The 15463-nt window shown below is 48.6% G+C and overlaps 1 protein-coding gene across 1 annotated transcript in view; it reads left to right on the top strand.

Moving 5' to 3' along the window:
* The window catches only part of LOC132805738 (natural resistance-associated macrophage protein 2-like), a 106451-nt gene extending 91499 nt beyond the window's left edge, over nt 1-14952 (top strand). The window contains exons 12-14 of the mRNA XM_060820963.1: nt 8055-8128; nt 10382-10535; nt 14803-14952. Coding sequence (XP_060676946.1) covers nt 8055-8128; nt 10382-10535; nt 14803-14952 — 378 coding nt within the window. The remainder of the gene's footprint in view (nt 1-8054; nt 8129-10381; nt 10536-14802) is intronic.
* The last annotated feature ends 511 nt before the right edge of the window (nt 14953-15463 follow it).

A 15463-nucleotide genomic window follows, 5' to 3' on the forward strand; every position in this document is an offset into this window, starting at 1 on the left:
GTCCAGTCAGGAGACAACCTCCACTGCTGCAGAAAGTGGACATGTTGCTCGCATGCAGAATCGCAGCATCGCTATGGCGCCGAAAGAGGCCATTCAGCCCATTGGGCCCTGCACCAGCTCCATTCCCTAATTCCAATTCTTGCTCCACCCCCAACCCACCCCACAGCCCCATTTACGTCCAGGTCAGCATCCAATGCCCCTCTTCAACACCGAAACTGAACCTGCCTCGACCACATTCCCACCGGATAAGTAACCAGGGAAGGGGAGCCTGATTCTGGTGATGTGCAAAAAAAGTGTTCCAGGGAGGGAATCGCAATGCTCTCACCTCGCAACCTGACTTCTCACGCTGTTCCATTCCCCTTCCTATCTTACTCCCTGCAAACCCTACCCCACCAAAATTCCCCATGTCGCCACCACTCCCACCCTCGGAGCCCCCACCATATCCCTTTGCAAAAGCCCAGGGAAGTTGACAAGAAGTTTGTTTTGTGAAGTTTGTTTCACTCGGGGTGAATTAGGTAACAGGGTGCCTCAAACCATCGTGCAGTACAGGGGAGGTCCTTCAGGCTACATCGAGCCTGGAACACCAAATATATGTTCCGAGAGCTCAATGCAAGCATCAAGAGAATTCTGAGCAAATTAAAAGGGACCGCCATACTTAAGAGAGGCGGCAATGCCACGTCTGTCAGACGTTTTGAATAGACCTTTGTGCCGTTACTTGGGGCTACAAATGGGCGGGAATGGGTTTCTTGAGGATTGCACTTCCAGCTGATTTGCTGTTCTGCAACATCTCCCGGATATCCACCTGCCCCTGCAACCTCCCAACCCCTTCAGTCCAAAGAGAATTACCCTCTGTCATTGTGCCTTGGAGGAAGAAGGGCTGGAGGCTAACGCTGAATAGATATTCACCGTAAAGTGCAGCTACTTTATCTTAAGGTGGCTCAGTGGTTAGCACTGCTGCCTCACAGCGCCAGGGACCTGCGTTCGATTCCAGCCTCGGGCGACTGTCTGTGTGGAGTTTGCACATTCGCCCCGTGTCTGCGTGGGTTTCCTCCGGGTACTCCAGTTTCCTCCCACAGTCCAAAGATAGGCAAGATAGGGTGGATTGGCCATGCTAAATTGTCCCATAGTGCCCAGGGATATGTAGGTTAGGGTGGATTGGCCATGCTAAATTGTCCCATAGTGCCCAGGGATATGTAGGTTAGGGTGGATTGGCCATGCTAAACTGTACCTTAGTGTCCAGGGATGTGCAGGTTAGGGTGGATTGGCCATGCTAAATTGTCCCATAGTGCCCAGGGATATGTAGGTTAGGGTGGATTGGCCATGCTAAATTGTCCCATAGTGCCCAGGGATGCGCAAGTTAGGGTGGATTGGCCATGCTAAATTGTACCTTAGTGTCCAGGGATGTGCAGGTTAGGGTGGATTGGCCATGCTAAATTGTCCCATAGAGCCCAGGGATGTGCAAGTTAGGGTGGATTGGCCATGCTAAACTGTACCTTAGTGTCCAGGGATGTGCAGGTTAGGGTGGATTGGCCATGCTAAATTGTCCCACTGTGTCCAGGGATGTGCAGGTTAGGGTGGATTGGCCATGCTAAATATTGCCATACTGCCCAGAGATGGTGCAGGTTAGGGTGGATTGGCCATGCTAAATTGTCCCATAGTGCCCAGGGATGCGCAAGTTAGGGTGGATTGGCCATGCTAAATTGTACCTTAGTGTCCAGGGCTGTGCAGGTTAGGGTGGATTGGCCATGCTAAATTGTCCCATAGAGCCCAGGGATGTGCAAGTTAGGGTGGATTGGCCATGCTAAACTGTACCTTAGTGTCCAGGGATGTGCAGGTTAGGGTGGATTGGCCATGCTAAATTGTCCCATAGTGCCCAGGGATATGTAGGTTAGGGTGGATTGGCCATGCTAAATTGTCCCATAGTGCCCAGGGATGCGCAAGTTAGGGTGGATTGGCCATGCTAAATTGTACCTTAGTGTCCAGGGCTGTGCAGGTTAGGGTGGATTGGCCATGCTAAATTGTCCCATAGAGCCCAGGGATGTGCAAGTTAGGGTGGATTGGCCATGCTAAACTGTACCTTAGTGTCCAGGGATGTGCAGGTTAGGGTGGATTGGCCATGCTAAATTGTCCCACTGTGTCCAGGGATGTGCAGGTTAGGGTGGATTGGCCATGCTAAATATTGCCATACTGCCCAGAGATGGTGCAGGTTAGGGTGGATTGGCCGTGCTAAATTGTCCCATAGTGTCCAGGGATGGTGCAGGTTAGGGTGGATTGGTCATAGGAAACGTGGGGATAGGTTGTATCGGGGTGGGATGCTCTTTGGAGGGTCAGTGTGGACTCGATGGGCCGAATGGCCTGCTTCCACACTGCAGGGAATCTATGATTCCACATTAACCCTTCTTGCGCTGAAGAACAGTCTATTACCTTCAAGGGAAATGGCGCATTTAGCTGCCTTGTGATCTCGACTTATACATTCATGCACTTGTGTCCAGTGAATGCAGCAATATACAGCATCATCAGAAAAGCAAAGAAGTGCAGATGTTGTAAATCTGAAGCAAAAAAAAAACAACTGGTTCTGGAGAAACTCAGCAGGTCTGGCAGCATTTGTGGAGAGAAAAACCGAGAGAACTGACAGTAGCTGGGAAAAGATGATATTTATGCTGAAGATAAGAAATAAGTAGGAAAGGAGTGAGTGGTTAAGTGGAAACACAGCCCACCACACTCAACAATGTAAACAATACCCTGGACTTAAAAAGCAGGACAACTCCAACCCGGCCAATTACCGCCCCCATCAGTCTCCGCTCGATCATCAGGAAAGTGATGGAAGGGGTCACCAACAGGGCTATCAAGCAGCACCTGCTCAGCAATAACCTGCTCAGTGATGCCCAGTTTGGGTCCCACCAGGGTCACTCAGCTCCTGACCTCATTACAGCCTTGGTTCAAACATGGACAAAAGAGCTGAACTCCAGAGGGGAGAGGGACAGCCCTTGACATCAAGGCGGCATTTGACCGAGTGTGGCATCAAGGAGCCCTGGCAAACCTGGAATCAACGGGTATCAGGGGGCAAACTCTCCACTGGTTGGAGTCATACCTGGCACATAGGAAGATGGTTGTAGTTGTTGGAGGTCAGTCATCTCAGCTCCAGGACATCTCTGCAGGAGCTCCTCAGGGTAGTGTCCTGGGCCCAACCATCTTCAGCTGCTTCATCAATGACCTTCCCCCCCATCATAAGGTCAGAAGTGGGGGATGTTCACTGATGATTGCACAGTGTTCAGCACCATTCGCAGCTCCTCAGGTACTGAAGTAGTTCATGTCCAAATACAACAAGATCTGGATAATATCCAGGCTTGGGCTGACAAGTGGCAGGTAACATTTGTGCCACACAAAAGCCAGACTATGACCACCTGCTACCTCATAGCGCCAGAGTCCCAGGTTTGATTCCAGCCTCGGGTGACTGTCTGTGTGGAGTTTGCACATTCTCCCCGTGTCTGTGTGGGTTTCCTCCGGGTGCTCTGGTTTCCTCCCACAGTCCAACGATGTGCAGGTCAGGTGAATTGGCCATGCTCAATTGCCCATAGGGAATGGGTCTGGGTGGGTTACACTTCAAAGGGTCAGTGTGGACTTGTTGGGCCAAATGGCCTATTTCCACACTGTCAGGAATCTATGACACTGTGGGTCTACCTTCAGCACATGGACTGCAGCGGTTCAAGATGGCAGCTCACCCCCCACTTTCTCAAGGGGCAACTAGGGATGGGCAATAAATTCCGGGCTCAGGCAGCGATGCCTATTTTCCGTAAAGAAATAAAATAAGCCGCTGATCTCCAAGACTGATATGATGCTGCAAGCAGAGTTGCTGATTTGTGATCAGGCTCGATTTAATTGAGTTGTTACCTGTTGGATAACACAAAATGCAAAGTTTGGAATTGCAATAAAATCCTTTGCCAGAACAGAAATCCCCGTCAATCATTTTCCCAAACAGACAAGCATCACCTCAGTCGAACGTGCCATCGAACATTGTCAATGATGTTGGTTCTTGCGTCAACACCCTGTGCTCCTTTACTAAGTGAAAGCAGTGCACCCTAAACAAAACTAAGAGCCAACAAATGGAAGTGCTTGTGACTCCCTCAGTGTAACAATTGGGCTGAAGAGACTCCCAGCAAAACTGGCCATGACTCTTTTGAAAGGGCTGGTGGGATATGTTATTTCTGGCCTGGACTGAGTTGATCAAACTCTGTAGGACATAAGGCTTCCTAGTTGGCGTGACCAGTTTTTTCTGTTGTAATGTAATAGGTCTGTTAGCTCTCATAACATACCAATGAGATGTGGGTCAAGTGGTACTGAATAATTCAACGTTTTTAAAAATTCTGACATTGGAATGACGTGCTATGTACATTACACTCACAGGCACTTTCTGCGCTTAAGCTGGGCAGTGCAGTGCGACTGTAGCATGACATGTCGGTGTGTCTAAGTGGACAGAGCTCAAGAAGATGGAGACTGAGAGCTTCCTATCACTTGGTCACCTGCCTTGATACAGCGATAAGCACGTGCCTTTTAGTGTCTGTTGGTATCTGCAGTGAGAAAGATCACCGCACCAGGATGGTCCAAATGGATCAGTCTTCCAGAAAGTTGGTCACTCTTCAGGATCAGGGAATGGTTTCTGTCGAAAGCTACCTTGGGAGGTCGAAAGGCTGGGTAGAGTCCACGAAAAGATGCAATGCATGTGGATTAGCGCGTAGAACAGTACAGCACAGTACAGGCCCTTCAGCCCACGATGTTGTGCCAAGCATTTATCGTAATCTAAGATTACCCTAACCTACAGACCCCTCGATTTACTGCCGTCCATGGGCTTGTCCAGCAGTTGCTTCAATGTCCCTGATATCTCTGACTCTCCTACCACCACCGCTGGCAGTGCATTCCACACACCCCCCCACTCTCTGTGTAAAGAACCGACCTCCGACATCTCCCCTATACCTTCCTCCAGTCACTTTAAAATTATGACCCCTCATGACAGCCATTTCTATCCTGGGGAAAAGTCTCTGACCATCTACTCTATCTACGTCTCTCATTACCTTGTACACCTCGATCAAGTCACCTCTCTTCCTTCCTTCTGTCCAGTGTGAAAAGCCCCAGCTCACTCAACCTCTCTTCATAAGACATGCCCTCCAGTCCAGGCAATATCCTGGTAAATCCCCTCTGCATCTTCTCTAAAGCATCTACATCCTTCCTATAATGAGGTGACCAGAACTGAACACAATATTCCAAGTGTAGTCTAACTAGTGCTCTATAGAGCTGCAGCAAAACCTCACGGCTCTTAAACTCAATCCCCCTGTTAGTGAAAACCAAAACACTATATGCCTTGTTAGCCCTGTCAACCTGAGGTGGCAACTTTGAGGGATCTATAGATGTGGACCCCAAGATCCCTCTGTCCCCCCACACTGCCAAGAATCCTGTCTTTAACCCTTATTCTGCATTCAAATTCGACCTTCCAAAATGACTCACTTTACATTTATCGCCTGAATCACTTCGGATTGCACAAAAGGATCCCACTGGCAATTCAATAGTGATTGTGAACGGGTAAGATTGTGTAAAATAAAACAAAAACAACTGAGACTTGCATTTAGAAAGTGTTTTTCACAACCACAGACATCTCAAAGTGTGGTCAGTTAGCACATAGCAGGCTCCCACCAGCACCAATGTGATCAAGGCTCTTGTGATGTTCATTGAGGGAGAAATATTGATGAGGTTGCCTCAGGGACAGAGCTCCAGCACTCATCGATTGCTCCATGGCCATGGTTTCCATTGCTCCTGCCTGGCAGAGCAGACGGGGCCTCAACTTATTGCCTTGTCCAGAAGTGGGTGTCTCCAGTGGTGTATCACTCCATTGGTACTACACTGGATACCAGTCTATATCCTTCTGCCAGTGTCTCAGTGTGGGAGTTGAAGCCAAGACGAGAGTGATACCCACTGAGCTACATTGGTCATGCCAATCTCCGATAATCCCGAACAGTGCAGAGATCAGTCGCTCGCCACCATTTTGAAAGCACCAATTGACTGGCTGTTAACCAGCATAAAAGGCAATGGGGATCAGGTGGGGCAAGTGGAGTTGAGACTAGGATAGGATCAGCCACGATCATGTTAAATGGCAGCACGGGGCTCGGAGGGCTGAATTGTCCTACTCCCGCTCTGAATTCCTCTGTTCCTTAAAGAGCTGAGATTCTGCACTGGTTCTTTTTAAAGCTGCCACGTCCAATTCCTGGCCTTCAGACAATTTGAGAGTCATGCCAGACATGAGTGGGCAGCACAAAGGCGCAAATAAATGGAGCCATGGCTCTATATGGCATCAGCTGGTGAAGGTGGCAGTGTTTGACCACACTTTCTTCATCGTTTCGAGTCTGACGCTGGAAGCACTGCCAGGTTGTGAGGACAGGGGGCTGTTAAATTCAAGGCTGTCCCTTTGCTGTGCTGTACCGTAACTCTCCCCCCGCCAAACAGCTTCCAATCCAGCCCCCTGTCTCACTGCTCAGATAGCACTGCAGATTGCATGCCTCTCCCTTTGGGTCAGCTCTACCTGTTGGACATGTACAGGTCTTTCTTGTTGAGTGTTCGGACAGTTTCCACAGGTCAGACCCCTCCCCCCTGCATCATTCAGGGGGCATTAGTACTGTCACCCCTCACTGGGTCAGCACACTGAAAATCAAGCTCCCCTATTCAGGGAATCATCACAAAACATCCAGGGTTTTAAAAGTACACAGGATTCCCTAATTTTCTTGTCTTTTTGATGCAGGCTGACAGAAAGCGTTGGCCAGATTTCTGTACATAATATGATTTACTATTTATTACAAGTTCTCTACTTATTACAGCCCCTTTATAGACTCCAACTTTGCATGCACACATATGCACACACGCACATAAACAGACAGACACAGTCTCACACACAAATACCCGCATGTGCACACAGCCTCACACACACACACTCACATATACACACACATGCACACACAATCTCACAGTCTCAGACACACTCATACACATGCAGACACATTAACAGTCTCTCACACATGTACATAGTCTCACACATGCTCATACACACACATTCTCAGACACTGTCTCATACATACATATGCCCACGCGCACACAGCCTCACGCACAGAGACACACAGTCTCTCTCACACACACACGTATACATACATCCACACACAGTCCTACACACAGAGTCTCTCTCTCTCACATACATACACAGATGCACACAATCTCTCTCTCACACACACGCGCGTGTGCGTACACACACACAAATGCACACACAGTCTCTGTCACATAAGGGGAAAAACATAGATGTTATGCGGGGATGGGACAAATTGGGAATGCAGTTCAGTGGTTCCTGTTCACAGGGGTTGCTGAGACCATTCTTATGATTCTTGGGCTGATCAGAGTGCTGCTGCTTGGTCTTCCTTCTCCAGATGCTGCCACTGATTTGCAAGAGGCACAGGGTGGCTGGCTCATCCTTTTTGTAAACGTTATCTGTTTTATTAAAAATCACAGCTTACAGCAACTGCTGGAGGGAAAAAAACAAACCGTTTTCTTCGGGCTTAAAGTGGCTTTTACTGCAGAGAACAGTGAGACCTGCTCAACTGGTAGGGATGTGAAGGCTTCTCTTTGTCTGTAGTCCTAAGCTGTTCCCCAACCTGAGAACCAATCACGCAGTTGTTGTCAGGCAGAAAGTCCTTGTCATCGATAGCTGGTCATGAGTCCACAGACTAATCAGCTCCTTGTTGCTGGCTGATTCTCCATTTGTACACACCCTTGGCTCCAGCACATCTGCAAATGACACTTCCATTGGACCATGCTGTGTAAACTGTGCTTACAACAAGTGCCCAGTTTCGCAAGCACCGCAGTGATCCTTCGTTTGGAAAGAAGTCCTGTCCTCATTTCAGTCCGCAATTAAAAAGAAAGCAGTCTGTCGGGATTCTGTGTTCCTTCTGGTTGTATCTGCATAATTCCTGAATATTCAGGCCTTCAGACCCAGCTCTAATTCACAATCTTTCAACTCTTTACAGCTTCCATTTGCATTGATCCCGGTATTGACGTTTACCAGCATGGGCTCAGTCATGCACGACTTCGCTAATGGGCTGTAAGTAATTCAAATCCAACTCCCCCCAACTCTTTCCAGCCTCATTTTTCCCCTGGAGCGTTGGAGGCTGAGGGATGACCTTATAGAGCTTTATAAAATCCTGAGGGACCTGGATAGGGTCAGTAGCCAATATCGTCTGCTGTGGTGGTGGGCCGGTGGGATTCAAACCTGGGTCCCCAGAATGTTAGCTGGGTCTCTGATTAACACCACAGCGATAATACCACAAGGCCATTATTCCTCCTGGGCTGTAGACCAGACATGCGTAACGGGGCAGGGTGAGAACATAGACATAACAATTCAAACTCTTAAGGGGGACCTCCATTTTCCATTGGCTCTATTTCGGAAAGGTTTTCTAGCCGAAGCAACTCGGAAACCTGCCAGTGGTCAAACACAAGTGATAGAAAGATTTAAAAGGGAACTAAGGGGCAACTTTTTCACACAGAGAGTGGTGCGTGTATGGAATGAGCTGCCAGAGGAAGTGGTGGAGGCTGGTACAATTACAACATTTAAAAGGCATCTGGATGGGTATATGAATAGGAAGGGTTTGGAGGGATATGGACCAAAAAGGGGAGGTGATGGCCTAGTGGTATTATCACTGGACTGTTAACCTGGAGACTCAGGTAATGTTCTGGGGACCAGGGTTCAAATCACGTCATGACAGATGGTGGAATTTGAATTCAATAAAAACCTGCAGTGAAGAGTCTAATGGTGACCATTAATCCATTGTCGATTGTTGGAGAAACCTGTCTGGGTTCACTAATGTTCTTCAGATAAGGAAATCTGCCATCCTTGCTGGTCTGGCCTAGCCAATGACATTCTCATCCAATGAGTGAATTAACAAAAAAGGCACTGGATTAATTTCGGACATCTGTTCGGCATGGGCGGGTTGAACCAAAGGGTGTGTATGACTCGAAAGGCTTTACTGGGGACACACTGAAAGATCGCCACTTGACTCCACAGCGAAGTGTAAGAGGTGGTTGTGGAGGAGGGAGAGAAGGGATTGGTGGTGGACAGAGCAAGTAACGAAGGGGAGAAGTTGCAGATTAGCAGGATCAAAACTGAGCTCAGTCCCGACATTCTCCAGTGCCAGAGAGGAACAGCGAGCAGAATATATTCAGTGCCCGTGAGCAGTAGGCAGGGCTTAGAAGCAACAGGGAGATTGGCAAAAATGGGCTATTTCTATCTCCAATCTTAGACACTGCAATGTGTGTGTGGTTGGGGTGGAATGACAGTTCATTTACCTCACGGTGAGGGGAGAGGTTGAGAACATGAGTGTTTCCATGGTAACCTGAGCAGTGCAGGAATCGAACCCATGCTGTTGGCATCTCTTTATATTACAAACCAGCCAACCCAGTATGTGTCATTCAGGAGTTTGAGTTTTTTTCCACTTCAGAGATTTTCAAATCTTCAGTGCTCCAGCACGTCTCCATTGACATACTTGCAAACAATGGGGGTCTGGAAGGATTAGAGGCCCTCACCCTGAGCATCTTCTGATCGGCCATTTTAGAGACCAGAGTCAAAAATGGCTGCCATTTTGAGTCTTTCAGACTGCTGCTGAAGTTGCTGATCCTTCAGAAATACTTTGTTTTCTGAGCGGGGAAACCCCTTCATTTCTGCAGTGCATTTGTACGCGCAAAAGAACAAAAATGGAAGGTGGAGCATTGCACAAACTGCGCAGAACTCTCAAGGCTGAGTGTGGAATGTAGGAGGTTACACTGAGAGGGAATCTACCCTCGACACTGCTCAACACTCTTGCATCATCAACTTGTTTGCATGGCACATTTTTCGTCAATGCCGGGGATTTTCGTTGCACCCTTGAAAGCGCACCCACCTACAGGCCACTCTGCTTGCGCTGCCATGGGGGAACAGGTGAAATGGTGGCACCACCTGGCCATGCCAACTGGGAGGCTTGCCAGGCTGTCAGTTTGTTTCTCAAATGCACGCCAGGTGGACAGCCGGATGCCAGTCCAGATTCGGTGCTTGACAGTCATGCAGTAACCTACCAGGCAATGTCGCGCCTTCTCCCCCCACCCCAACACACAAAGACGTCACCTGATGAGATGCTATGTCCAAACCCTTAATTGAAGGCCTAGGGTGAAATGATGCATGGGGCTATCGGAAAAAGGCAGGAGATTGGTGCTCGGGGATAGAATCAACATGGATACCATGGCATGAATATCCTCCCACTGCACTGTGATCGTTCAAAGCGCTTTCATGGTTAACACTCTCTCAACTGTTTTTTTGTTCCCACAGAGTGTGGAAGATCATCGGGGGATTTATCATTCTGATCATCTGCTGCATTAACATATATTTTGTGATCGATTATGTGAGGAGTCTGCATGTGATGGCATTCTACATTGTGGCTGCAGTCATAGCAGTTGCCTACCTGTCTTTTATAAGTTACTTGGTAAGTTCTTCATTATTTCTTCTTTGACGTGTTACCGGTTCACACATCAGCAGCATATTGTTGGCAATTAGAATGGGTTGCCCATTTCCAAAATCGTGTCAATTGATCATTTTAATGGAAGGAATGTTTCGAATGAGAATGAGGTTTTATTGTCAAGTGTACTCGAGGGATACAGGAGGACAGCGAAAAGTTCACAATGTGGCCATTCCAGGCACCATCTTAGATACAAAGGAACCTAGGCACAAGACCTTCAGTGTAAAGAAAAATAAAGAAGTAAAGTTAAGCGTTCAACATTGCAGTCCTTATGAAATGTGTTTGGGACTGGGTTTCAAACAGGCAGGACAGCTGTGCATCGGCTTAAACTATGGAAGGTGGGTCCTGAGGAACGGAGCAACTGCCTTTGAGTTTGAGACCCCGACCAGAGCCTCACTTGGTTGATCTCCAGGGTTCAGAGCCACATTAATCCAAAGTGATCCTGAGGAAAGGGAACTGATCCCACCCTGGGCTGCGGAAGGAGAGGGATCAATTGGCTGTGTCTCCTTTTCTCCCTCCATATTCCCACAAAGTCAGCTCAGAGTGCTCTCCCCACCCCCCCTCCCCACCCCCTGCCTTCCTTATCCACCTCCTCGTAACCAGAGAATCACCCACAATGGCTTCTCTTCCTGCTCCCGTTCCCTCAGATAATCCCCCAAGGATCGATCCTTGTTCCCCTCCTATTTCCCATCTCCGTGCTGCCCCTCAGTGACGCCATCTGAAGACACACTGTTCGTTTTCCCACAGACACTGACCCACCCCCAGCTCTACCTCACCATCACCTCCCTCTCTCTCTTCCCCTCGCTTCCCCTCCCCCCTTTCTCTCTTTCTTTCTCATTCCCTCCTTCTCCCTCTCTATTCTCCTCCCTTTCTCTCTCTTCCTCTTTTTCTCTCCCTGTCCCTTTTCTCCTCCCTTTCTCCCTCTCCCCCTCTCCTTCCGTCTCTAGCTCTCTTTCTCCCCCTCACTCCCTCCCTCACCATCTCTCTACCCTGCTCTCCCTCTCCTCTCTCCCTCACTGCCTCTCTACCCCCCCTTCCCCCACCTCCCCTTTTCTATCTCACGTCCTCTCTATCTCCCCCCATTCTATCTCCCTCTCTCTCTCCCTCTTTCCCCGTCTCTCCCTCTCTTTATCTCAAGTTCTCTCTATCCCTCCCCTCGCTCTCTCCCCCTTTGCCCCCTCTTTCTCTCACCTCACTCTCTCTCTCCCTCACCATCCCTCTCCCCCTCCCCCCCCTCTCTATATGGAGTCCTCTCTATCTCCCCCCCCCCCCCTTCTGTCTCCCTCTCTCTCTCACTCCCTCTTTCCCCGTCTCTCCCTCTCTTTATCACCCATTCTCTCTCCCCATCTCTATCTCAAGATCTCTTTAACCCTCCCCTCTCTCCCCTTTGCTCCCTCTCTCTCTCCCCTCACTCTCTCTCCCTCACCATCCCTCTCCCCCTTCCTCCCCCTTCTCTATCTGGAGTCCTCTCTATCTCCCCCCTTTCTGTCTCCCTCTCTCTCTCATTCCCTCTTTCCCCATCTCTCCCTCTCTTTATCACCCACACTCTCTCTTTCACCCTCCCTCATCCTCTTTCTCTGTCTCTGACTGCCCTCACATTCTCTCTCCCTCATCCTCTCTCCTTCACCCTCTCTCTCTCTCCTCCCCTCGAGTGCTCTCTCTCTATCACCCCCTCTTGCTCTCGCCCTCTAATTCCTCCCTCTCTGTCCCTCTCCCTCCCTTCCTCTTTCTCTCCCTATCTCCCCCCTCTTTCTCTCCCCCAACTCTCTCTCTCCCTCCCTCTCTCGCTCTTGTCCCAATTAATTAACCCACCCTCTCTCCCCTTTCCCTCTCTCTCCCCTCTCTCTTTCTCTGTCTCTCCCTCTCTTTATCACCCACTCTCTCTTTCACCCTCTCTCCCCTCTCACTCTCTCTCTCTCTCTCTCTCTCTCTCTCTCCCTCCACTGGTGCTGCATTCCCAGACTGCCGATCCAACATCCCATCCTGGCTGAGCAGGAATTCAGGGATCGATATCGGGTGGCCTGATGCCATTGTTTACTTTCCTTGCTCCAAACTCGTGCAGGAATCACGAAACGCTCGCATCCAAGTCCAGCGGGGAATCAGGAAGGCAAATGGAAGGTTCAGCTCTTGTGCCGTTCAAAATCACAAGTTGGACTCGAACCTGGTGGTGTGTGATTTGTAACTTTGTCCACCCCAGTCCAACACTGGCAGCTCCACACCAGGTTTTACACAGCAGTTTGTTTTGTATGTCACTGATTAAAGAGGCAGGTCTCACTCTCTTCTGATGGTGTGTAAAACTGGAGCTGCTTCTCCTGAGATACACAGGAGCCTGGGAGTGCTTCACTTTGTTGAAAAGTGTGCTTTTCCAGCGCCACATTGTTTGACTCTGATCTCCGGCAGCTGCAGTCCTCCCTTTCTCTCAATGCTTTACTTTGTTCACCAGCTCAGCTGCCTGGATGGCTGGTTTGCTATTGTTAATGGACCAGACCGAACTCCCTCAAAATATATTCAAAAGATTGTCTTGTCCCTAACCTTTTCTCATTTTAAAGGTAAGTTGCAATTTGATTGGTCAAGCTCCTCGTTAAGCAAAACACACTTTATTTTCACACCACAGTTAAAATATAGACAAAATAAAAGAATTAGTTTAACAGTAACTGTCAATGCTTAACAAAATAATCGATATATTAACTACTAAATAACTGTTCCAGTACAGTCACATCCCTGAAACACATCCTTGGCAAAGGCAGAGGTCATAAAATAGATGGCCTCACAAGCAATTCTCAAAGATGGGAGAACTCCAGCCTTTAGCTGTAACAGAGGGAAAGAGAGAGAGAGAGAGAGAGAGAGACAGCTTCCATAGCCATCTTCAAATGCCCAACAACTGAACACTAAACTAAAACTCAGTTCTATTGGAGCCTGACTCCACCCAGTCAGGCTGCTTCTATTGTTCCAACTTTAAAAAGAAACCCAAGGCATCACAAGCTGTTTACTTTATTGGATCCAAATAGAGAGCTTTGGACCTCTGTCTAAAAAGCTCTCTTAAAAAAAAAGGACTAATTATGCTTCTTAAAGCCATCGCACTATGCAGGGTGATGCTAGCAGTGTAGATTCAATTAGGATCAAGGCTATAGGGGATAAAGCAGGAGCAGGGAACTGAGTTGGATGAGCAGCTATGATCCGATTGAATGGGCAGACCAGGCTCAAGTGACCAATTCTTGCCAGTGATTCTGTGGCACCACTTGTCTCTGTCTCTGATGAGAGAACAATCTCATGGTTCTCTGAGAGCATAATTTGATTTGATTTGTTATTGTCACATGTACAAAGAGATTATTGTGTGTGGTATCCAGCCAAATCATCCCTTACATAAGTACATCAGGGTAATAGAACAGAATAAAAAGTGAGGTCTGCAGATGCTGGAGATCAGAGCTGAAAATGTGTTGCTGGTTAAAGCGCAGCAGGTCAGGCAGCATCCAAGGAACAGGAAATTCCACATTTCGGGCACAAGCCCTTCCTGATCAAGCCCTTCCCGATTCCTGATGAAGGGCTTGTGCCCGAAACGTCGAATTTCCTGTTCCTTGGATGCTGCCTGACCTGCTGCGCTTTAACCAGCAACACATTTTCCAGCCGTAATAGAACAGAATGCGGAATATAATGTTACAGCTACAGAGAAGGGGCAGAGAAAGGTTAGTTCTAGGATACGAGAGGTCCGTTCATCAGCCTGATAACAGCAGGGAAGAAGCTGTTCCTGAATCTGTTGGTAGGCGCTTTCAAACCTTTTGTCTCTTCTGCCCTGATAGAAGAGGGGGGGAAGAGGGTGTACCCGGGGTGGGAAGGGTCTTTGATGATGTTGGCTGCCTTCCCGAGGCAATGGGAAGTGTAGACGGAGTCCGTGGATGGAAGGTTGGGTTGGGTGAGGGACTGGGCTGTGTTCACAACTCCCTGTAGTTTGTTACAGTCCTGAGCAGAGCAGTTCCTGTATCAAGCTGTGATGTGTCCAGATAGGATACTTTCCATGGTGCATCTGTAACAATTGGTCAGAGTCATGATGGACATGGCTTCTTCGCTTCCTGAAGAAGTAGAGGCTTTCTTCACCATCATGTCAATATAGAAAGACCAAGATAGACCGTTGGTGATTGTTATTCCGAGGAACTCAGCACTATGGTGGGCTTTATTTTCCCCTTTTACAGTCTGCGACTAACCCCCACGTACCTCTTGTTTTTGACTGTGTTTCTAGGTGTGGTTTTGTTTGGTTGCGATGGGTGTCCAGACCATAGCCTGTGGACGGACGGTGAGCGCGAGCAGGGTGATGATCTTGGAGGATCAGAAGCAGACATTCCGTCGGACAGGATCCCAGCGCTCGGCAGACACTAGTACCTTCCAGTGAAGCCTGGATCTGCGGGAGTCACGGGAAGTCTTTATTTTGCTGACAGAACATTTCTCAAATGGGAACAAGTCCATGGATTTACTGTAAATAAATGATTGTCACGAATCATGATCAGGAGTTGTATTGGTGCCCAATTCAGGAGGCGATGATGATGCAATTGATTTTAATGACAAGTAAACGTCTTAATTTCCACTTGACTTCCTTTCATCTGACCACTGCGAACTGAAGATACGGTCCCAGGATCAGGGGGTGAAACCAATGCCCGCTCTGCTACGATGCCAATAATGCCAGTGGGCAGTGCCAGTGACATTGAATTTCCGAGGTGTTTCTCTGGGCTCAGCTGTGTTAGTGGGGGCTAACCCGCCTCCAGGTAGGCCCACGTTGGACGATTGTTAAAATATTTATTGAATTGACACCCTTCACAGCAGAGTGTGAAGCAGAGGGCATTCTAGGAGATACAAGGTGCCTTGCCTGTGGTAGGGAGTCCCCTGACTGTCAGGCTGAGAGACCC

The sequence above is a fragment of the Hemiscyllium ocellatum genome, chromosome X, assembly GCF_020745735.1.
Source record: "Hemiscyllium ocellatum isolate sHemOce1 chromosome X, sHemOce1.pat.X.cur, whole genome shotgun sequence".
In the NCBI taxonomy this organism is placed as follows: Eukaryota; Metazoa; Chordata; class Chondrichthyes; order Orectolobiformes; family Hemiscylliidae; genus Hemiscyllium; species Hemiscyllium ocellatum.